Source organism: Zymoseptoria tritici, chromosome 1 (assembly GCF_000219625.1).
Source record: "Zymoseptoria tritici IPO323 chromosome 1, whole genome shotgun sequence".
Taxonomy (NCBI): Eukaryota; Fungi; Ascomycota; class Dothideomycetes; order Mycosphaerellales; family Mycosphaerellaceae; genus Zymoseptoria; species Zymoseptoria tritici.
The window spans coordinates 4,521,929-4,544,824 of NC_018218.1; the positions used below are offsets into that span (position 1 = coordinate 4,521,929).

The 22,896-nt window shown below is 47.6% G+C and overlaps 2 protein-coding genes across 2 annotated transcripts; one reads left to right on the top strand and one right to left on the bottom strand.

Annotated features, from left to right (window-relative positions):
* Positions 1-11,226: 11,226 nt before the first annotated feature.
* On the top strand, positions 11,227-13,416 carry MYCGRDRAFT_67015 (uncharacterized protein; the record flags this gene model as incomplete). The annotated part of the gene is made up of 8 exons (XM_003856552.1): positions 11,227-11,364; positions 11,420-11,989; positions 12,060-12,095; positions 12,146-12,286; positions 12,355-12,617; positions 12,679-12,790; positions 12,844-12,945; positions 13,009-13,416. 8 exons carry the CDS (start codon positions 11,227-11,229, stop codon positions 13,414-13,416), a joined length of 1,770 nt encoding a protein of 589 aa, XP_003856600.1.
* Positions 13,417-13,506: 90 nt separating this feature from the next.
* MYCGRDRAFT_53956 (uncharacterized protein) lies at positions 13,507-14,809 on the bottom strand (the record flags this gene model as incomplete). The annotated part of the gene is made up of 2 exons (XM_003857037.1): positions 13,507-14,599; positions 14,650-14,809. 2 exons carry the CDS (start codon positions 14,715-14,717, stop codon positions 13,597-13,599), a joined length of 1,071 nt encoding a protein of 356 aa, XP_003857085.1.
* Positions 14,810-22,896: the final 8,087 nt, after the last annotated feature.

The following is a 22,896-nucleotide window of genomic DNA, read 5'->3' on the forward strand; positions in this document are numbered from 1 at the left end:
GGTCTATAGCGTCGCTATATTAATTTAATTCTTCTTCTAAACTTTCTCTCTTCTTTACTAACTACTAAAAGTAAGTAATCTAGGGTAGTGCTAGTTTAGTCTAGTTTAGGTCTAGCAAGGCTAACATTAGCGTAGATATACTATGTCTTCCGCCGCCGCGGCCCTCGTGCGTAACGATTACGCTAGAAAGGTCCGTAACGGGACTTTTAACTACAATCCGTGCTTTAATTGCATTAAAGATATTAAGCAGAACAAAGACTTAACTAAACTATACTAGTTAGCGTTAGAGAAGCCTATTAAGGGCATTACTACTAAATGCGCCGGCTGTCTAGACGACAGAAACGCCGATTATTTCTAGGTAGGATATTTCTAGACTGTTCTAGAGTCTTTTAGATCTAGGCTAACCCTAAATAGCTCCCTCCGGCCCGTAAGAACGAGTAGGACACTATTAATGCCTAGATTTAAGTAGAGTACGCTAATCCGGTAGCGAACGCGGACAATAAGAAGAAGTTAAGGAGCAAGGTGCTCCTATTTACTAGTTCGATTAAGTTGTATGTGCCGGTCTAGCTTATTTTAGACTAGTATTCTAATAGTTAGTGCCTTAGGGAGCTTAGAAATAGCGTTCGCGGCCCGGAGGGTCTTACTTTATACTAGGGTACCCGCGAGTAGGACACGACGGGTTAAAAGGTTAAGAAGCGGGACAGGTCGGCCGCTACTTATATAGAGAAGGCCGTAAGTGTACCGTTCTAGCGTATTTTAGACTATACTAACGCTAGGATATAGGAGTAGGCTGCTACTGGGACCCCGAGGTCTAAGAGAAGCCGCCTAATTAATTTAAAGGGCGCTATTACGGTCTAGTCGTTAACAGACAAGCTTAATAAGTACAAGACTACCTTATATCGTAATAGCAAGGCCCTAGAGAGGTTTAATACGTACGCTAGGGGTACGGGAAAGACTAATAGGGAGGCGTTAAAGGCTTTAGTACGCACTACGGCCGCTTAGGAGCGTAGAGAAGACGCTTCGGACGAGGATAGCGATAATTAAGCCGATTTAGTCGAGTTAGCTCTAGTAGTATATAGGGTATAACAGATAACGCTATTACGTAGAGTAATAGGGCCCTTTTAAGTTATAATAGCGTAGAATAGCTTAACGTAGGCTAGAATAGTCTAGAATAGAAAACCTTAACGCCTAAATAAAATCCCTAGAATTATTAAAAATGTTAAAGTCTAATATTATAAAGGAAAAAAAGGATTGAAAATTAACTAAGGGGGTTAGCGTTTTTTCTAGAATTTACCGCGCGTAGTTAGTCCTTTCTAGCCTATTCTACGCCGGTAGGCCCGTATTGCTACCGGGCTAATGTTAACTACTACTTCCTAGGAGTTCTCGGACTAGTTGTAATCTTTCTACTTAATAAGGTACTCCCGATTGTTTAGTTTGTCTACGCGTTCGGCTAGAATAGCCTCGACTTCGTATTCGTTATCCTCTCCTACATCGTATCGCATTATCCTATCCTGTTTGCGACTAAACTAGTCCGGGATAGATAGTTCTAGCAGAGAAACATAGAAGGTTAGGTAGATCTTTAGTAAGTCTAGTAGATCGAGCGTATATACGACGCGGTTAATAATCGCTTTTACCTTATAAGGTCTAATAAATTTGTAATTAAGCTTCGCTAAAGGTCTTAATAACCTAATGTTGCGTATGTTAAGGTAGACTTCGTCTCCGACGTTAAAGGAGATGTCCTTCCTATGCTCGTTCGCCTACTTAGCTATTTGCTTCTTTGTTTTAGCTAGTCTAACCCGCAGTTTCTTCTAGTTAGAGATAACGCGGTCTATAAGTTGTACGGCGAACGGGGCTTCTCGTCTATCCTAGCGTAGTCTAGGCTAGTAGCACCGCCGAGGGTCCCGTATCGTATACGCCTAGAATAGCGTAACCCCTATTACGGAGTATACGCTGTTATTATACAAGAATTCCGTAGTAGAAAGTAGGGAGGCCTAGTTGTCCTGTTTATAGTTGTAATATATGCGAAGATACTGCTCTAGCGTCTAGTTTTAGCGCTCTGTTTACCCGTCTGTTTAAGGGTAGAACGCTATACTTAGTTTTCGGCGTATGCTAAGGCAGAAACAGAACGTGCTCTAGAATTTCGAGGTTAGGATAGGCCCTCGATCCGACGTAATCGTAGCTAGTGCGCTATAGAGTCGTACGACCTCCCTTATAAACACCTCTACGAGCTCTACTACGGTAATCGTCTTCTTATATAGCGCATAATAGACTATTTTAGTGCATTTGTCTACGATTACTAGGATTAAGTCGTAAGCCTAGCCTAGAAGTATACTAAGTAGTAGGTCCGTTATAAAGTCTAGCGTTACATCCTCCTATAGTATAAGTAATAGTAGCTCTACGTATAGCAATCCGTAAGGTTTGTGCCACCGTAGCTTTAACCTACTGTACGCTTAGTATGTTCGTATATAGTCCTTAACGTATTTCCTTATTTTAGGCTAGTAGAAACTCCTTTATAGAAGTTCGAGCGTTCGAGAGAAGCCGAAGTGTCCTATTATAGGGTCGTCGTAGCATTCCTAAAGTAGTTAGAGTCTTATGCTTCCTTCCGGTACGTAGGCCTTACCGTCTATATACGCGACTCTATCCTCGTTAGTCTATCGTTCTGCCTAGAAGGTAGGTTCCGCTTAGTCCTTCTCCTCGTTAATCCTATTAAAGGTCGGATCTTTTAAGAGGGCGCGTTTTAGGCGCGTTTTTAGGTCTAGGGCGTCCTTTACTACCCCTACGTACCTTACTAGTCTATTATAGTCTAGATGCGGTTAGAATGCCGTCTAGAAGAGCCGCAAGCTTATAGACGACTCTTCGTCTATAGCCTACCGTCCGGAGTAGTCCTTATCTGTTAGGTCGGGCCTTCTACTTAGTATATCCGCCGCCCTATTAGCCTTACCGGGTCTATAAATAGTCCTAAAGTCGATCTGCGACAACTACTCGGCCTATCTAACCTACCGCCTAGATAAGGTCTTAGTCGTTATAAGAGTTTATAGGTTTGTATAATCCGTTAGTAGTTCGACCTAGTGTCAAGCCCCCTCTAGGTATTATCTAAAGTACTTAAAGGAGTCTACGACTACTAATAGCTTAGCGTCTTCCGTAACGTAGTTCCGTTCTACCGCGATTATCTTTCGTAAGAAGTATAATATAGGGAACTACTACGTTTTGCTGTAGTCTTCGTATAGTTAGCTTAGGATACCCGAGATTGCCTCGCCTAAGGCGTCGGTTTCTACCCTATAGGGCAGTTCTAGGTTAAAATAGCGTAGGATAGGAGCTTCCGAGAACCTTTTCCGCAATTCGTTAAAGGAAAGTATAGCTTGCTCGTCGAGCTCTAAGTATACTCGTTCCTTCTTACGTTAGTTTACTACCTTTTTCCCCTCCGTATAGTAGTTAAGTGCCGTAGCGAGGCGTAAGAAACCCTTAATAAAGCGCCTATAGTAGTTCGCGAAGCCGATAAAGACCCTAATATTATATATTAACTAGGGAAGTAGCTACTCCTAGACTAATCTAACCTATTCTAGGTCGATCTCTAGCCTATTACGTATAATAACGTACCCGAGGTAGTCGACGCGGTCCTTATAGAAATCGTACTTAGACAAGTTAGCGTATAACTTATATTTCCGGAGGCGCTCTAGTACCTCCCGGACGTAGCCCTCGTACTCCTCTACCGTTTTAGAGTATATAAGGATATCGTCGAGGTAAACGACGTAGAACACGTCGATTAGCCCTACTAATACGCTATTAATAAAGTTTTGGAACACCGCGGGGGTATTATAGAGCCCGAAGGGCATTACGGTATATTCGAAATAGCCGTATCTAGTCCGGAAGGCTATCTTCTACTCGTCGCCTTCCCGGATACGGATACGGTAGTACGCGTAGCGGAGGTCTATCTTCGTAAAGTACCTAGCGCTAGCTAGCTAGTCTATTAACTCGGAGATTAGGGGAAGACCCCCCCTATTCTTTACCGTAACCGTATTTAGGCCGCGGTAGTCGACATAGAGGCGGAGTATATTATCCTTTTTCCTCGCGAAGAGGATTAGCGCGCCCGCCGAGGATGTCGAGCGGCGAATAAAGCTACTCTTTAGATGTTTAGGGAGCTACTTACGTATCGTATCTATCTCTACCTCCGATAGAGTATATATAGGGCTAAATAGGACCTTTGCTCCCTTAACTAGGTCGATCTTAAGATCGTACAGTCTATACGGTGCTAACTTACTAGCTAACTCCTCCGAAAAGACGTCGGAGAAGTTAGAGTACGCCGTTAGGACGCTATTCTAGTCTAGTTCGAGTCTATCCTCGACCTCTTAGATCGATATAATATAAAGAGCTACCTCGATTTTACTAAGACACTCCCGGTAGAACCTGCCCGGGGACACTACCGCTATCGCTTACCGCTTTCGAGGTTTCTACCTTTAGAAGACCTTCTTTAGAGCGAAGTTAATACCCGGGTTGTACTTCTCGAGCTAGGGCATGCCGAGTACGACTTCGAAACTGTAAATACGTCCTACCTTAAACGTATCTACGCACCTCTACGCCTTGCTAGAGGTGTCTATAGCCTTATAGGAGTTTCTCGTTTCTCTAAAGACCTATAGGCTCTAGCTATTTAGAGTTAGGTACTTTATCTAGGTAGATAGCTTAGAAACTATCTACCCTATTTCCTTTACTAGCATAGAATCGTAAAAGTTGTCCTAGGCGCCGCTATTAATTAGGCCCCGGACCTTTCTAGACTTCCCTAGGCCGTTTAGCGTTAACTCGACGCTAATTAGGCGCCCTTGCTAGGCGCGGCGCTTTCCTAGCTTAGCCGAGCGCCGCTAATCCTTATTATAGAGGACTTAGCCTACCTAAGTAATAGCGTCTACTTAGGGGGCGTCTCTTTCCCCGAATCCTTCTATAGGTACTAGTTAGTATAGTCGCGGCGGATATGCCCGACCTATTAGTATCCGTAGTACGTAGCCTTAGAGGAGGCCTTCGGGTCCTGTTCGCTATCGCTAGTCTTTACCCTCTTACCGTCCGGAGTAGTAGAGCTGTCGCTAGGGCGCTTCTTCGCCTACTTAGCGGCCCTTTTAGTAGCCTGCCTCTTACGAGCCTCTTATTTAGAGCCCTCGTTAGCGCGGTAGGCCTTTTTAGCCCTCTCCTCGGCGTCTACTAGGTTTAGTAGGGTAGTAGGGTAGTTCGAGAGGCAGTTACGAAGGGTCTATAAAAGGGCGCTATAGAACCTAAGGATCTTCTTACTATCGTCCCTTTTATCGAGCTCCTTCTAGAGTGTCTTTAGCTCCTCGAGGAGTTCTTCTAGCGTACGGTTACTTAAGGTAACCTTTTTTAGCTTCTCGTAGGCCTTCTCGCGCCGTTCGGTCTCTATGCTTATTAAGTTAAGTATAACCTCCTTTATTATAGACTAGGTTAGCTTAGAATAGTCGTTAAGGCTGTCGACGTAGCGTTCCTAGTAGTCTTACTAGAGCTTTCTTATATAGTCGGTAGTAAAGTTAACCTTACGGTCTTCGCGTTCGGCGAATCCTTCGTATCGTCTAAAGGCTCTTTCGAGGGCTTAGACCTAGTCGTTATAGCTCGTACGCGACTTACCCTCGAAGACTAGTAGCTCCTTTAACTTAGGGAGGTTATCCCTCGTCCTAGTATACTAGTTAGGTTTGGAGAAAAGGTAGCGGAGGGTAGCCGTCCTTAGGTTCCCTTCTAGCGTAGGATAGTCTAGTTCGGTACGGAATTCCTTAATCTTCTACTAAAGGGTTAAGAACTCGAAGGTAGCGCGGGCGACTTCGTTATTATGCTCCCGGGTAGCCTTTTCTTCCGTAGTCTCTCCCGAGCTAGGCTAGTTAAGAAGGTTAACGTCCTATAGCTAACTAGTAGGCGTAGCCGATAGCTCCGTAGAGGAAGCGCTCGCCTACTATTAGGTAGAGGTATTAGGAAGGGAATCGTCCTAACGACGGGTAACCTTTAGAGCTATGTCGGTAGTTTTCGGTATAGTTGTACGGTTGTTTTTAATCGAATCGAATATTAGAAGCACCTTAAGAGGGAATATAGGCTTATACCGAAAACAAATAGTTATAGAATGTAACGAGTCGATTCGATAAGGAAGGGAATAGACGAGAGCGTCCCCCGAGGCTATGTACCCGCCCTTCGTATTACTAAATGCATCCCTCCGCCTAGACTAGGCACTAGTCGTAGTCTAACGTCCGCTCGGGGGCCGTCGTACGCCCGTAAGGTTCGTTCCTCTATAGGATGTCCTAGTCTTAGCTAGATAAGATAGCACCGGTAATCTATAGTGCTAGGATAGTCTAGGTTAGGACAGGTAGGAGGCGTTATCGTAAGGGTGTCCTTATAGCCGTATCCTTCGGTTTTAGCGGTAGTCTTAAGTATTTCCGAGGGGATACCGTCTAGCCCTAGCGCCTTACCTATAGCTATTCTTTTAATCGCGAGGTAGATCTCGTATATTATAATTAATTGTATATTAATAGGGTCGGGGTAGTGCGAGCCTTTAATGTCGGTAATATCTGCCTCGCGCGGCTATAGGAAGAACGAGTCTCGTAGCATTTAACACTATGTCTAACTAGTAGTAGCGGTAATTCTATTATCTTTAATATAAGGGAAGTGCGTCTGTCGTAGCTAGCCTTAGTTTCGTTTCTATTTAATAACCTTCTAGAGCTTCTTATAGTCCTCGTCGGCTTTAGCTATCTACGTTCGGAATTAGCTACGCTTCTAGCGTTTAATAGCGTTAATATATTCCTTTCGTTTTTCCTTATAGTTCTCGACGGCAGTTTGCTCTTATTCTACGCTAATTAATATATCGTGCTCTAGGAGCCGTGTCCTACGTTTCTATCGTCTTATTTCGCGCCGGAGGGCTATTAATTCCGGCGTAAAGCCTACCTTCGTCCTACCTAGTTTAAAGCGGGTCTTTAGTATAGACGCTTTAATCGCCGCCTAGACGGCGACTTAGATTAGGGTAGTAGCGTCGTCGATGTTAGTAGCGGTTTTAAGTATAGGTAGCTCTAGGTCGGCGAGGGCGGCACCGAGTTTAGCGGTGTTAGTCTTACCCTAATTGTGCCTCTAAGTCTCGTCTTCCTCTATTAGGGGTAGGCGTACGAAGTGCTAGGTACTTCGAATTAGGAGGTAGTCCGAATCCTAGTCCTCCTCGTTAAAGGTTACGGCTATTCCTACCATATTAACGGCCGGTATATAGAATACGAGGTCTATAGTTAAAGAGCGGCTATTAGCGTTAGGGCTGCGGCGGGTCGTAGTTCCTAGCGGGACTGCCTAAATTATCTCCTACTCCGCTATAAGTTATTATAGCTAATTGCCTCTCGCGTCTAGCCGGCGGTCTAGCATCTAATTAGGGTAGTAGGCGTTAAAATCGCTAAGCATAATCGTAGCCTCGGTAATTAAAGTAGCCGCGTATTCGATAATTAAATAGTCGTTAAAAAGCGGTAGTTAGTAGACATTAAGTAGCGTAATTACGTCTATACCGTAAAAATAGAGCTACTATACGTAGTCTTTATTAGTAATTAGGAGCTACTTACTTTTAGGCTACCTTTTCGAGACGAAGGTAGCTACCCGGGCGTCGGGGGTACTAGAGAAGACAAGGTAGAAGGCGTCTTTAAGGGGATAGTACGTTAATATATATCCCTCGTTTATACGGTTTAGGTAGGGTTCCTATAGTACGATTACGTCGTAGTCTTTAATATCTTCTATAGTAAAGAAAGCTACGCTAACATCGAAGTACCGGTTAACGTTATATTAAAGGACTTTAAAGGTCGTAGTCTCTTTACCGACGCCGTAGTCCGTCGCCGTACTTAGGCTTATAGGTCCCTAAGCTCTAATTAAGGCGTTTATCGTATACGTTACCGATTCCGCTTAAGGTTTTGCTTAATAAGGGTAGTTCTTCGCTCTATACCGTTGTGTAGGTAGGTTCCTTTGCTAGCGTATTCTCTTTGTTTTAGAGCTTTCGCCTCTTTGCTAGCGTATTTTAATTGTCGGACTAGTAGGAGCGCTTCTAGCTACGTTATATAGCGCGAAGTGCGCTAATGTAGGCGGTGCGGTTAGCTGCCTTTTAAAGGCCTTATAGTATATACGGCGGTTTCCGAGTCGACTTTCGGAGGAGCGATTTAGTTACTAATGCCTCTCCGGTAGCTTCGCTTAATAAGTCCGCGCTAGATTAGACGGCGTTTAGGTATAGGTCCGCGGTAGTTACGGGCTATTTGTCCCTCTTTAGGCGTAAGGCTTCCTAACGGCGTATCTTAGCCTCTTCGTCCGCGAGTACTTTCTTCTATACTTTAATGTCTCGGAGCTTCGTCTTTGCGGGAGATAGTTTAGCAAGCGGTAGGCGGTCTTTAATTACGGGCGCGGTCGCTATAGTAACTCTTCGTAAGGGCGATAAAGATAAGGGCAGGTATTAATTGTCTTTAAGTACTATAAATAAAGGTGTAGGGAGCCCTCGGCCTATAGTAGGTAGTGTCCCTTATATAGCCGTACGTAACGCGTCGACGCGTTGTTTATTTTAATACGGTAGGTCTTCGGAAATTACGGTTAAGGGGCTAGCGTTTTCCGGGTCTAGCGCTGTCCCTATGTTCTGCTCGATTTAACGCTATAGTCTTACTCGCGGCGTTAGTACTATATGCCTAGTTAGTATCTGTCCCCTCTATATTTGTACCTTTTTAATTACTTAGAGCCTCGTTAGGTAGTTAAGGCTCTAGGCGTAATGTCCTCGTTCGTAGTTTACGTAGCGCGGGTCCCTCGTACATCCCTCCTTCTTATAATCTATTACGTAAATGCCGCATCGAATTAGCTCGTAGCATCGGGTTCCTTTATAACTGTATCTTTAATAGTAGAAGTACTACTAAACTCTTGCCGCCCTATTAAAGATCTCCGCTAAGAGGGGGCTTCCCTCCTAGATAAGGCTATAGTCGATAATAGTATTAGCGTCCTCCGGGTATATAAATTCTAGTACTATCGAGCTCCGCTCTTTCCCCTTTACCTTATTCTTTAATAGCTAGCCGATGTATATAATAACGGCGTCGGGTATATAACGCCTATTCTATGCCTTAATCTCTTTAATCGCTTATACCTTTCCGGCGTCGGTTATTATAATTAAGCGTACGCGGAAGCCGTATACTACTACCCCGTAGGTCTAGGTAATAAGGAGGGCTCCTTCGCCTAAAGTCGGGAGGTAGGCGTATACGTGTTCGATAAATATCTCGCGGTCGTGTCCGTCTTAGAAATGTATCTATATATCGCCTAATAGGAGGAGTTTAGCTACCTCCGCTATCGTTAGTACCGCTTTTAATTAAAGTGTGTCGTTAATGCCTTAAAGTAGTGCCCGTAGTTTCTCGCTTTACTTACGTAGGTAGGCTCGAATACCTATATTATATACCCGGACGCGTACCTAACTTAATAGGCCTTCGGGCTATTGCTATCTTTAAGGCTCTTAGTCTTTCTTCGTAGCGCTAAACATAGAGGGGAGTTAGAGCTAGAGTTGTCGATTCGCTACGACGGTCCCTTCGTACGCTGCCTTAAATATCGTAGCGGTAGTAAGGTGCTCGCCTCGTAGGCTACGCCTCTATACCGCTACCGAATCTCTCGTAAACTACTTTACTAAGACTAGATCCGACTTAATAGTCTCTAGCGAGTACTAGATAGCCGTCGCGTCGTAATTTCGTACGTAGTAAGCGAATCTAGTTAAGAGGCTAATAAGGCCCTTTAAGGAGGCCGTAAGGTCTCCTACCGTAGGTTTCTTCGTAGATTTAAGCTAATAGAGTAGTTCTCTGCCGTGTGCTTCTACTATTGCTATAAACTCTATAGGTAATTGTATAGTCTCTATATTAGGTAGGCTCGGGCGTATTATCTTTGTTGTCTTAGCCGGCGTTAGATACGTACTAGCTTCTATTTTCACGCGACAGTAAGGTGGCGCCTTCGATTAAAGAGGTAAAAGTTAGATAGCTGCACTCGTCTTGCCTGTGCGCGTCGATTAGTGTATGTTTTGTAATAATTGGGAATATTAGGTGTGTTGTTGTTTTTCCCGGCCCTGACAGAAGCCGCTCGAATGACAAGATCGCATCCAACACTTCGTGCCTCAGGCATGCAGAACGACCAGGGCAGCAAAATGTGCAAAACATACAACACCGCGGATTCCCCAATTGTCACCAACTTGAGTACTGATGCGGCGGTTACATGATTCTCGTAGCAGATCGGACGGGATGCTGAGTTTTCATGTACCTGTGGTCGTATGTGCTTGGAAGACAAACCTGGTGCTATATCAATCTCCATGATCTTCCGTCCGCCACGTCCTCGCCATCTCGGCGGCAGTGTGTGTGAACGATGTTACATCTGGACGTCCCGGATCGGAGTCTCCAGGGTAGGTGCTTCAAGGCCGGATCTACGACACGACGATCAGCAATGGATTTTCTCCGAGATGTGCCTGATCTGTGCTACGCGACTCACATCTTGTCGGCTCCCGTCTCACAATTTCTCACGGACATCACCTAATCTCCTCCACTCGGACAGTCAAATACAGACATTTGCAGGTACAGCGAGATACTGGATTATTATGATGTCCACCACCCACTCGTCATCATGTCCCGAGCTTGCCAAGAGAGGCGATCTGCACGACTGCTTCCGGCTGGCTCCATCATCACACCTCGGGTGGCTGAATCGCACTGGCTTTGATGCATTGCAAGCTGTATGCCAATCGTCTGCTTTGTCGCGCCATGATAACACCCAGAGAAGGTCGGTCTTCCGGCGGCACGCGACACCTCAAGGAAATCTCCCGTGGGTAGATTCGCCGGCCATTCCATAAAAGGAAGGAGCGATGACACAAGACTCGAAAAGCTTCTTTCGCAAGCAACTCAAGCGCCAACGCTTATCGACGACAAGCCGATCAGGCGCTGTGCTAACATCTTAGCTTGAACGACCAATTGGCTCAGCCAGACTGTGGAGGTATTCCCCTGCTCCACTGTCGATCTGTCGTACCCACCACCTGCCAATCTCGACATCAAGTCCGCCCCCCGGCAGTGCTACGCTGCACGGAGAGGTTGCATCTGGTACACCTTCGCCACTGTCGCCAAAGCTAGCTGGTTCACAGCATGAACGGCTACCGAGGCGTATTGAAAGTAATATACTCGAGGACATGTCGCTGGATGTTTTCTCTTTTTCACAAACCCGACTTCACCTCTTACCAATATGAAGCTGACTTTGCTGACCGTGTCCTGTGGTCTTGCTGCTGTACTCGCTGCACCCCTAGAGGGCAGAGCTGACTACGCAGTGCACAGCTCTCACTTTGTCCCTTCTGGCTGGACCAAGGCCGGCAAGGCCCATGCTGTAAGAACGCAGAAGCGTCATATGGACTGAATTGGAGGACTGACCACAAAGTCAGGATCAAGTGCTCAAGCTTCGCATCGGCCTCAAGCAAGGCAACTTCCAGGCACTCGAAGAAGATCTTCTTGAAGTCAGCCATCCGGACCACGAGCGCTACGGCAAGCACTTGTCTTCGGACGAGATCCACTCCCATGTCGCGCCTTCGGAAGCGGCACTCGATGCAGTCCACCAATGGCTCGGAGGGCACGACATCTTTGCGGACCAGCTTGAGTATAGTGCACCAAAGGACTGGGTGATGGTCTCGCTCCCGATCTCAAAGGTGGAGAAATTGCTGGACACCGAGTACCACCAGTATGAGCACATCGACGGTACACAGGTTGTCCGTACCACGCAGTACAGCCTGCCCAGATCCCTGCAAGGACATGTCGATATCGTTGCACCAACAAACTACTTCGGCAACCCCAAGTTCTTTGGTTCAACAGTGCGAATCGCCGAAGGGTCGATTCCAAACACGGAGATTGCTGCCAGTAGCTTGGCATCTTCCGCGGCGCCACTTGGCTGCCTGTCCACTGCTGTTACACTCGCTTGCGTTCGATCACTGTACCAGACTATCGATTACAAGCCCAAGGTTCCTAACAAGGCGGGTCTTTCATGCTTCAGAAACAGATCCTGTCGACATGGCTAACCTTTCCGCATAGAACTACGTTGGTATCACGAACTACCTCAACCAAACAGTACGTAGCAAGAAAGAGGTTGTTCCAAGAGCGGAGCTGACCCGTTATAGCCATCCGATGTCGACTTCCGTGCCTATATGACCACGCAAAGGCCAGATGCGAACCCAAACTACATTTTCACACGCCAAATCATCGCTGGTGCCGCGAACGACCAGACTATGCCAGGCATTGAAGCTGACCTCGACGTTGAAGTGGGTAAACTTCTAGCTACAGAATAGCCACTCCACGATATCACCTGCAATGCTGACAAGTCTTCCAGGCGGTCGGCGGAATCGCATACCCCACCAGATTCACCTCGTATTCTACCGGAGGATCGCCACCATTTACTCCTGATCTTGCTACGCCGACAGACACTAACGAGCCATACCTTACCTGGCTAGACTACGTGCTCAAGCAGAAAGACGTCCCATACGTTATCTCGACCTCGTATGGAGACGATGAGCAAAGCGTACCACAAGATTATGCTACTCGTGTCTGCAATGAGCTCGCTCAACTGGGTGCCAAGGGCGTCACTCTACTCTTGTGAGACCTCTTCAGAACATTTCGACGTTTCCTGACATGACTGCTGACGATGTCTGTCCAGCTCTTCCGGCGACTTTGGCGTTGGTGCAAGCGGCGACTGCGTTTCGAATGATGGAAAGAACACGCCTAGGTTCCTGCCAGCGTTTCCAGCAAGCTGTCCTTACGTGACTACTGTGAGTGGACATGTCCTAGCCAATCTCATCAGCTCAGACTAACTTGTACAAAGATCGGCGGCACAATGGACTTCTCCCCAGAGGTCGTGGCAAAAGACGGCGGCTACGTTCCCGGAGGTGGCTTCTCGAACTACTTCCCCCGACCGTCTTACCAGGTACGTTGCTACGATAGACCTTGGACGCCCGATAGGGTCAGCTTCTAATGACAACCACCACAGGACGCAGCAGTGTCAAGCTACCTCAGCAGCATCGGCACCTTGAACCAACCCTATTACAACGCCAGCGGACGCGCATACCCCGACATCGCCGCTCAGAGTGTCCGCTTCGTCATCAATAACATGGCCGCACCAAACCTGGTCGACGGAACCAGTGTCGCTTCTCCGATCTCTGCCGGAGTCCTCACTCTCGTCAACGACGCTCTCATTGCAGCAGGAAAGCCCCCGCTCGGTTTCTTGAACCCAATGCTTTACTCCAAAAAGGGTGCCGGCTTCACCGACATCACCTCGGGTACTGTCACAGGTTGCAATGCCACCACCCCTGGATTCCCTGCTAGGAAAGGATGGGATGCGGCGAGTGGATTCGGTACTCCAAACTTCAAGGCTATTCGAGCTTCGCTTGGTGTTTGAGGTATTTCGTTCAAAGACTGCTGTGGATTGTCCACGGCATCCGCCTTCAGCTGTATTCCTCAATGACCTGGAGAGGGATGGAGAGCTGTTGTGAGTCCTTAAGAGTGGTAAGGATGCGGAAGTGCACTGAAGGCAATATTTCGTGGATATTTTGTTCCAGTCCTTTAATCACTGGACTATCTAATCCAGAAAGTCTTTGATGTACTGGTTCAGTATCTGCAAAGAAAGACCACTGCCTCCACACACAACGACTACCACACGACTTTCTGGCTGCAAGCCTGGTATGTATTCGTGAAGCTTGCCAGTGTACAGCACCGCCAAAGAAACTGCGCAAGCAGGTTCCACCAGCATTCGTTCGTCGTCAGCAAAACGCTTGCAGGCCTCTACCGTCTCCTTGTCGGTGAGCACAGCACACTTGACCCGTGTTCTGTCCATCGCATAAGTGAACGTTTGTTCCGAAACCCTGCGAGCGCCCAAGGTTGTCGCAATGCTTGTTATTTTGGGCAAGGTGACGAGCTCTCCTTTTTCGACCGACTGCGACAACGCATCTGCTCCGACGGTCTCGACGGCGAGAACCATCGGGCCAGTCTCTCCTTTCCATGCAGAGTGGCGTTCGAGTCCCTGCATGATACCATTCAGGAGACCACCGCCTCCCACGCTGCAAATGATGGCGTCCGGGAGGGTGACAGATTCTGTTCCGGATTCTCGCGTGGCTGAAGGGTAGTGGTCATCCACGGTTGAAAGTTGCTGGACGATTTCGTCGACCATGGTTGAATTTCCAGCCCATATAGCGGGATCGTCGAAAGGGGGAACGTAGACGGCATGTTGACCCCCAGCTCGAGCTGCTGGTAAGAGCTCTTTGCGGAGATATTGGTCCGCTTCATACCAAGACGCACCTGTCTGAATGACCTCGTGGGCTCCAGCTTTCTTCAACTTGTCAATCATGTAGGCAGAAGTGGAATCTGGGACCACGATTGTCGCGGGACAAATGAAAGTGACTGCTGCGGAAACGCATCCGAGGCCGGCATTCCCTCCGGAACTGCAGAAGAAGTGCGTTGTGGTGCGGCTGTCGCCAGTCCCGTTTGCTCCATCGTCTGGTAGATGAGCCTTGACGAAGGCGCCCATGCCGCGACTCTTGAAAGATCCCGAAGGCTGTGTGTTTTCCAGCTTGAGGTAGATGTTACTGCGAACACCGTTAGTAGCATAACATGTGCGAAAGGTGGAATCCCAAACCAGCCGCAAATCCGAGAAAGGCCTTTTGACCAGATCAATGGCGTCTCGATCCATGGCTGCTTCGACATGGCGCATGCGGTACTCGGGAAGAACAACGTCGAACGTGCGTGGCAATCCACGAGGTGGAAGAATGGCTATACAGCCGTGAGGGAAGAGAAGTTACTGCGATGATGACAAAACATGCCTTGCCACAGCTCAGAGCAGGAATATGTTGCGCCTTTCGGACGAATGCCTTCGACGTCGCCGCACGCCCAACGATCTCCTTGCCGAAAAGTACGCAGGTGCAAAGTTAGCACTTCGCCAGAATTCGTGATTTTTAAGATTTCGGACAATTCGACAATTCGACACTGTACTACACTATACTGTACTGCACTGTACTATACTAGAGCATTTTAGCAACGCTGTCAGGACAGCATACAGCGACCTGACAGCGTCCATAAAGGGTATAGCGCGCACTACGTGACCTCTAAAAATGGAAGTAAATGTTTATCTGCTGTTATGGCCGCTACACTCGCTGTAGCGGCTATGACAGCGACAACATTAGGTTAGCTGCTGTTATATTAGGTTAGTCTTCTTCCTTCTTTTAACCTTATGCTCTTACGCGTCGCGTGGTCGTCGTATCGTCGTTGTAGCTATAGAGTCGTTTATGTCGGCGTTCTTAGCAACGCCGGCTCTACTACCGCGTTATATACAGCCGTCGCCCTTACCGACTCCGTATCTAGGGTAGACGCCTACGCTAGCCCTAGACGCAGTACGCTAGCCTCTACCGGCATCGAATCCTTACTAAGCTTTGCCCTTAATTAAGCGGACGGCGGAGCCCGAGGTACCCTCGGAGGTTAAAGAGCAGGGCAACGCCGCGAAGAAGAGATATAAGAAGCCTAGTTAGAGCTAGCGGCAACAGCGGCAATCTACCGCTCTCGCGGCTAAGGGCACGGCGACTAGTAATCTTAGTAGACTGTTTACACCGGCTCTAAGTAGTACAGGTCGTCGCAATAACCGCATAAGCAATAAGGATAAGAAGGTATTCATGCGTATCTGCCTTAACAGTCGGCATCTTATTAGCGATAGCTTCTAGGCTGTCGTAGAGCTATAGTTTACTTAACAGGCTAGTTATTACTATAAGAGCTTGCAGAGGGTGTTAAAGCAGCTTAAGGGATAATAGAAGGAGTTCTTCGAGAGCGTTAGCACGCAGACTAGTAAAGAAGACGAGACAGGGCTATTAAATACTATGAAGGAGTAGCTGGACTAGAAGCAACAGCGTAAGCTAGCTAGCTCGAATCGCGCGAGCGTTGTTACTACCTCGAATACAGAGCGAGCCGACTTACAACGTATAAGGGCTGCTATAATAGTGCGGCAAGCGAAGAAGAAGAACGTCGGTGCTACTAGCTCTAGTAATAAGAGCGTAAATAAAGCCGACGAGCTTAAGGGCGACAGCGAGCTAGATATTACCGACGACGAGGCCCTTATGCTACTACCGCCTTATCCGTTGCAGCGCTCTCGCAGCGCTTTAGCTAGCAGCTCCACCGCCGCTGCTGCGTTAACACCGTAACGATAGAGTTCTACACCGCAACGACAGAGTTCTTCCTCTAGATTAGCCTCTACACTAGGGGGGACTCTAACACCTGGTGCGCGGCTGTCGAAGAACGCGAGGGCTAAGGGTGCGAGCAAGCGGCAGTCTAAGGACGATAATATAGACTTGCGGCGTGTTTTTAAGCGCTACCTCGAGTCTGCTAACGACGGCACCGAGAGGCTAGCTAAGGAGGTTAAGGAAGACTTAAAGTCGATAAAGGACATCGTAGTAAGCTAGTAGGCTACATAGAGGATACTAGCGCAGCAGATGCAAGTGCAGATGTAGATGCAGCAGCAGCTGCAGCAAATATTAATGTAGAAGGACCCCCTTAACAGCTTCGATTTAAACGCTATAAACGAGTTTATTTAGTTATTTCCTCTAAGGCTCTTACTCGATAGTTCCTTAGCCGATTCGGCTTAAATTAAAGCTGCGTGCAGTTTGAATATATAGCAAGGGCCTCCTGTTGTCGGATTGCTAATATATACACCGTGTAGAAGGTAGTAGACGCATAAGAGGTTGTAGGGTGTTAGATGTTCGAAGCTTAAAGCCGGAATTCAGTCGGGCTTAGCGTTAAAATCTAACTCGTTAATAACTCTACCAAACATAAACCGATTTCGCTCGTTTTAATTTTAAGTAATAGCTCGTATGCTAGTAAATACAACAGGAAAAAGAAATAAGTAAATATAGTTGTGTTAGTGTTGTATTAATTGCAGCTGTCGTATTAGACCCTAAATTGCGGAGTTTCGGAGGTAGCTCCGCTTGAACTTCGAGTATTTGATACTCTAACTTTAAGAGCTTAGATTAGTCGTTCCTCGTATACGAGTGTCGAAGGGAAGCCGGACGGTCGATTTAGCGGTAGATTGCTAGTTAATATCGCTTAGCTCTTCCCCTAAGGACTCGCAGTCGAGGTAGAGATACTCCTTAAGGCTCGGCGGTAAATACATATATTTATTACTCGTTTAGTTGCGACCTTCTATGCAGATATAGCAGTTCGTAAGCAGCGTGCTTACGATAAAGAACTAACTAACTGCTTGCTTGCTAATATATAGCTACTTCGAGAAGGTATTATAGGTCTACTTCCTTATAGTCTCTCTAAAGGCGTGCTCGACAGATATTCGAAGGCTTAATAGATACTTGTTAAACCGCTTCTGCTTAGGCGTAAGGAAGTAACGACTACGGTAATGCTTAAACGGCGCTATAACACCAAAGCTGCTATAGTATGCAGGATCGCCGTAGAGATATAGCATATGCTTGTTGCGAGCAGCTAGTCGGCGTAGTCTTCGAGCAACGCCGGATTAAAGATATATACTCTAGTTATTGTCGGAGCTATTAAAGGGACTAATTAAACTAGAAATTAGTCTATCCGGTGTTATAATAGCCTAGTATTTGCAGCTGTGTGCCTTCTTGTAGTCTGTATACTGTAGTCGCTGTCCCTTTAACGGTTTACAGAAGCCTTAAAAATAACCGTCCACGAAACCCTATATCTTTCTACCGGCTCTAGCGTCCTTAATAGCTCTTACGAATAAGTTTATCCTTCGTCTACTTCGGAGCCTTAGATGCTATAATACAAGCCAGCCGAATTGTATAGCGAGGTAATAAATAGTGTCGGTAAACACGATGCTAAGGTAGGTCTCGCTCCTGCTAAAGCTCTCGCAGGCATCCTTCTACCGGCTTAGAAATAACATTCGCTAAAGGACGATGTATAGAGCGAGCTCTAGCGACGGTCGAAGGCGATTCCGGACGGTTATTAATACAATATCTAGTGCAGCAGTTAACTCGAATATTCGTGATTTCTTAAATCTGAGATTGGTAGTTAGTTAGCAGCGGCGGTGACGATAAGGTCTTAATTCTCGTTCTTCTTCTTCCTTACAATAACAACTACTACTACCCCTACTAACGCACCTGTAGTTTAGCTCGTACTACGACTCCGACCGATCCTCGAGCCTCTAGTCCAGGTAATTATACTCCGGCCGCGCGCGCTACTATAGCACTGGCTTGTCGAACTTAAAGAGAAGGAACATAAAGCACACTAACATCCAAAGGCGGCGTAAGGCTATATCGTCTACCGCGGCGGTAATAGCAAGAGCCAGCCTTACAGAGCACATTTACTTATAACGAGAGCGACACGCCAAGAGATATTGCACGGACTACACGCGTTTTCACGCTATACTATATACATTTACGCACTAATGCACGTGACGGCTGTATACGGTCGCTGTCATGTCGCTGTGTTGTGTAGTAACAGCGCTTGCTAAAATGCTCTACTGCGAACAGCGTCGGACTTTAAGCATTTTTCCGTACCTTAGGAATTAATGCTTTATATTGCTTATCGTATGTATTGTACTAAATATATTACCGGATAGTTGTTGCGAAGAATGTTGTCGTTGCGAAGAATGTTGTCGCGAAGTATCCCGTCTTCGGGCGCTTTAGGCGCAATCTTCGGGCGCAATCTTCGGCTACGGGCTACTATAGTTTTCTAACTAAATATTAGAGGGCTTCCCTCTAAATTTTAGATGCGGGGAAAAACCTTAAACTATCGACTTCGTCTAAGGGTCCTTCGATGTCGATAACGAGAAACACCTCGATAGGAATAAATAATATCTATAGTATATATTTCTAATACTTTGTATATATAGTTCTTACCTATCTATAAACGAAATATATTAGATATATAGCATTAAAAAGTGCATATTGTACATATAGTATCGGTTTCTATACGCAATGTTCGAAATCCGAAAATGTTCGAATTGTCGGAATTGTCGGAATTCTTAAAAATCACGAATTTTGGCGAGGTGCTAACTTTGCACCCTCGTCAAAGCATGGTGCCCTGGTTCCATGGCAAGGCAGGGCAAATCCCAGATTTGAAATCTGGTATCATTCCGTCAGTTAATCTCGGAAATTGAAATCGACCAATGCAGCAATCTCATTTCATGCCATCTCGATTCTCCACCGTCTCGTTCGTCGTGAACGTCGCTGATGTCTGTGCGTGTAGTAATCCGGCGTCGTGCTCCGCGGACAATAATGGTGCCGGCGAATACGAGAGAAGAGCAGTTTTCGCGAGCAATTGAGGCTATCGAGCGGCAAATGCTGATGTTCATCTGAATGTCGAAGCCATTACCTGAATCGAGTGCACGAGAAGGGAGACTGAGCAAAGCGGACATAGCCTGATGCTGCTCGAACTGACATCCCTATGTGCAACAGGGTGCACTTGCGGACGTCCAGGCCAGATCCCACCAGCGTGTGTCGAAATGACAACAGAGCCTTCAGCAGACTGGTCTCTCATATGCTATTGCTCAACGTCAAACGACAAAGCGGGCATCGTCGAAGGTATATCCGGAATTGGCCAAGTCTGCCCTACAACCAGACCGAGATCCACCACCAGGACATCGCCTGCTGGGTTGACAGCCTGCATGTACGACTTGGGACGTCGACAAGACATGGATTCTGGAAAAAGCTCGCAGTGACAGACTTCACGGCCACAATGGCACTGAACGCAGAGCTGGCGCTCGATGTAGCATAACGCCTCCCTCAATCGGGTGCGGTTTTCTGGCATTTGCGGATCGCAGCAATGTCATTCTCGCATGCCTAAGACGAGTTGTGCCACGAGTTGCGCTGCGATGTGTGCCGCACAGCCTTCTGAACCGCTTCAAGGGAGTTATATGCGATGCTCCAAGGTCCTGGATTTGAGCTCTTCCATCATGGCCGATGTAAGTCAGCCAAGCGGAGAAGGCGAAGATATTGCCGCATGCGTCATCTGGTGGACTCAGGGAACACCTGCTTGCTCGAATAGCTTCGTCGCTTGAGCAGCTTTGCCGTCACGTTCGTTTGGAGAAGAGCTAGGTACAGGTGGCCTGCTCCGTGTCTGTGAACCTCTGACAGTCCGCCTCGCGTCCGTACAGCTCCTGTCGGCCGAGGCTCCCAAGGACCTTCCAGTCACAGATCGTGTCAACCGCAGACTACTGTCAAGATGAAGCCCATCTCTTTGCATCGCTTTGTCTTCCTCGGCCTCTTCAGGTCTACACTCACCGAGCCACTCATGTTAGCCCGCTCTCCTGCTGCTCTATCAATCACTGTGCATGTTGGTCAAACCCCAGTACAGTCAATCTGCCCTCGTGCGATTCGTTCCCAAATAATCAACCACCGTACTCCCAGCCGCCCTCTTCGGACTCCTCGCTCCCATGGTCGCAGCAGTACGAACCTGTGTTTCTCCTGAGACTCTCGGCTGGCTAATATGGCCTCCGTCTGCCAGCATAATCGGCCATGCGTCAGCAACGGTGACTGCAGCAGTATGTGCGGAAGCAGCCGTGGAACTTGGTAAAACTCTCTGCATCGTACGTGCCGATTAGCAATGCTGCCAGAGCATTGTTAATAACTCCATGACGTTCAATGTTCGTTCCTCCCATCGCCTTCGAGAGTGCAACACGTGACAATGCAACTGATGGAGCGATGACAGATCGTATGGCGAAATGCATTTTCATCAGTGGTGAAGTGATACAGTGGAGAGAAAGACGGGAGGAGGCTGCCCGCCGTGGAGCAGCGCCAAGCTGAGTCATCAAGCACAATTCTGGCTTCCGTCTTCGGTTCTTCATCACATTTCTCCTCCATTCCTCCTCCACCATCAAGCAAGCATCTTAGACAACCTCTCTACCATGGACTGGTCCTGGCCTTCCAGCAATGCAAGAGAAACGCATTGCCGTTTTCTTCATCGCACTGATCGCAACCGGCGGCGGCAGCAGATGACCTCATTGCGAATTACCACAGAGAACACTCAACGGTTTTCACGAGGGAGGCTCGACGGGCATCTTGTCGAAGGAAGTTGAGAGTACTGTGCAGCGCAGATATTACGCCAACAAGACCAACATCGTCAGCTCCGACTCCCGACTTGATGGGCAGCTTATAGCGGGCCATCTGGCAGCGGCAGGAGATGAAGAGTGATGATAGGTTGAAGTCATCGACTCTGCCATCTTCTCCCAACCTCCTTGGAAGGCTTGCACGCATCGCCAGCACGCCAGCGGACTTGACACGCCGAAGGCCTCGAGATGTAACTTCGTACCATCTCCTGGACTGGTTGAGATAGAACAATGCTTTGTTCTTCGTGGGCCTACAACGTTCTTCCTTACCGCTGGATCGAAGAATGGCCTTGTTACTGACAGGCAAGTTTCATAATATATCACTGCTTTGTCCGCAGAATCTTTGTGCCTGCTACGTGCTTTGGTCGTGCGAGACCACTTCACTTCGTCACTTGCACGATCAACGGCCTTGTTACCAACGCGATACTTCGACATTGCCTTGCAGCCTCCAACGACACAGTGGCATTGACTTGCCAATTCGATCGACACAATGGCGTTGACTTGCACACTCGGAGGTCGACTTACAGCATTTATACATATCGATATGCCTGGTGTATCTTTCCTTCTCAGCAATTCACCTTCAAGATCATCTTACAACCACCTCCAAATACACCTCAAACCCTACCTGAAGACCCCATCTCAATCTGCCGGCGGCCAGACTCAAGATGAGCTACTCACGCAGATACTCGGACTTTGACTTGTCGATGATCGAGGATTACAACCGCCGCACTCCGTATCCAACCCCGTATTCTGGAGCTTCGTCAAGACCTTCCACGGGATACTCGGGGTACGCACCACCCCCTGGCTATTCGCACTACGGTTCATACGCCGCACAACCGAGCAGCAGCTACTACGGTCCACCTTCCAGCTACGCCACACCGGCTAGTAGCTACTACGCCGCTACCGCTCCACACGCTTCTTCCTCCCGTAGCCAGTACGACGCTTCTTCCTCGAGTGGCCATTATGATCCCCATACCCGGTCGTTCTACGATAGTGTCCCGGTGCGGGATTCTCAACCCAGTGGGTACGGCCATAGAAATGTGTCACGCAGGACTCATGTCGCGCCACAACACAACCAATCCTTCTTGGATCCTGAAAGAAGATTCCCCTGCCCAGAACCCGGTTGCGGCCGACGCTTCTTAGAGCATGGTATCATGGCCCGTCACCACGCTCAGTCGCATGCCCGCGAGACGCTCTATAGATGCCAGTATTGCGCATCGGAGGGGATCTTGAAGGAGTACACGCGCAATGGAAGCCTTTACAGACACATCCGTCAAGCACACGACCGTTAGGAGATTTACCGGTACGCCGTCCATGGCCTTCCTGCTTGCTGACCAAACTTGAGCATGCTGCTCGGAGACGTAAGTTGATTGCGGCCATGCTCAAGCTCTCTTGAGACTCACGCTTTCTGTTTCCTCCGCGTGTCTGCTCATTTCCCTGCCCCGCCTCTGCAAGGTTTCATTCTGTTCGAAAGCAACATTCGGTCCGGCATCTTCATTTCCCTTCCCTGAGACCAAATGAGATAAAAACCATGAGGTGTCTGGCGTTGATATTGAACGAAGGCAAATCATGCTCGAACAGAGCCGTGATGACAAACGCAAAGGCGCCAGGGATCCTACTACATAGAATTCAGAATGCAAAAATCGACCAGTATCACATCTCAATGAATTCCTCAAACGTTTGAGGTGCCAGCATTTAGAAAGGGGTTCGAGTCAGATAATTATGTTGTCTTTCTTTCACAGTTGCTCGACCTTGTCCTTTTAAGCACCGCACTATTCGGACCTCTTCCGAGTGTGCTGGCTACCGTTCAGTCGAGAGACAAGAAAT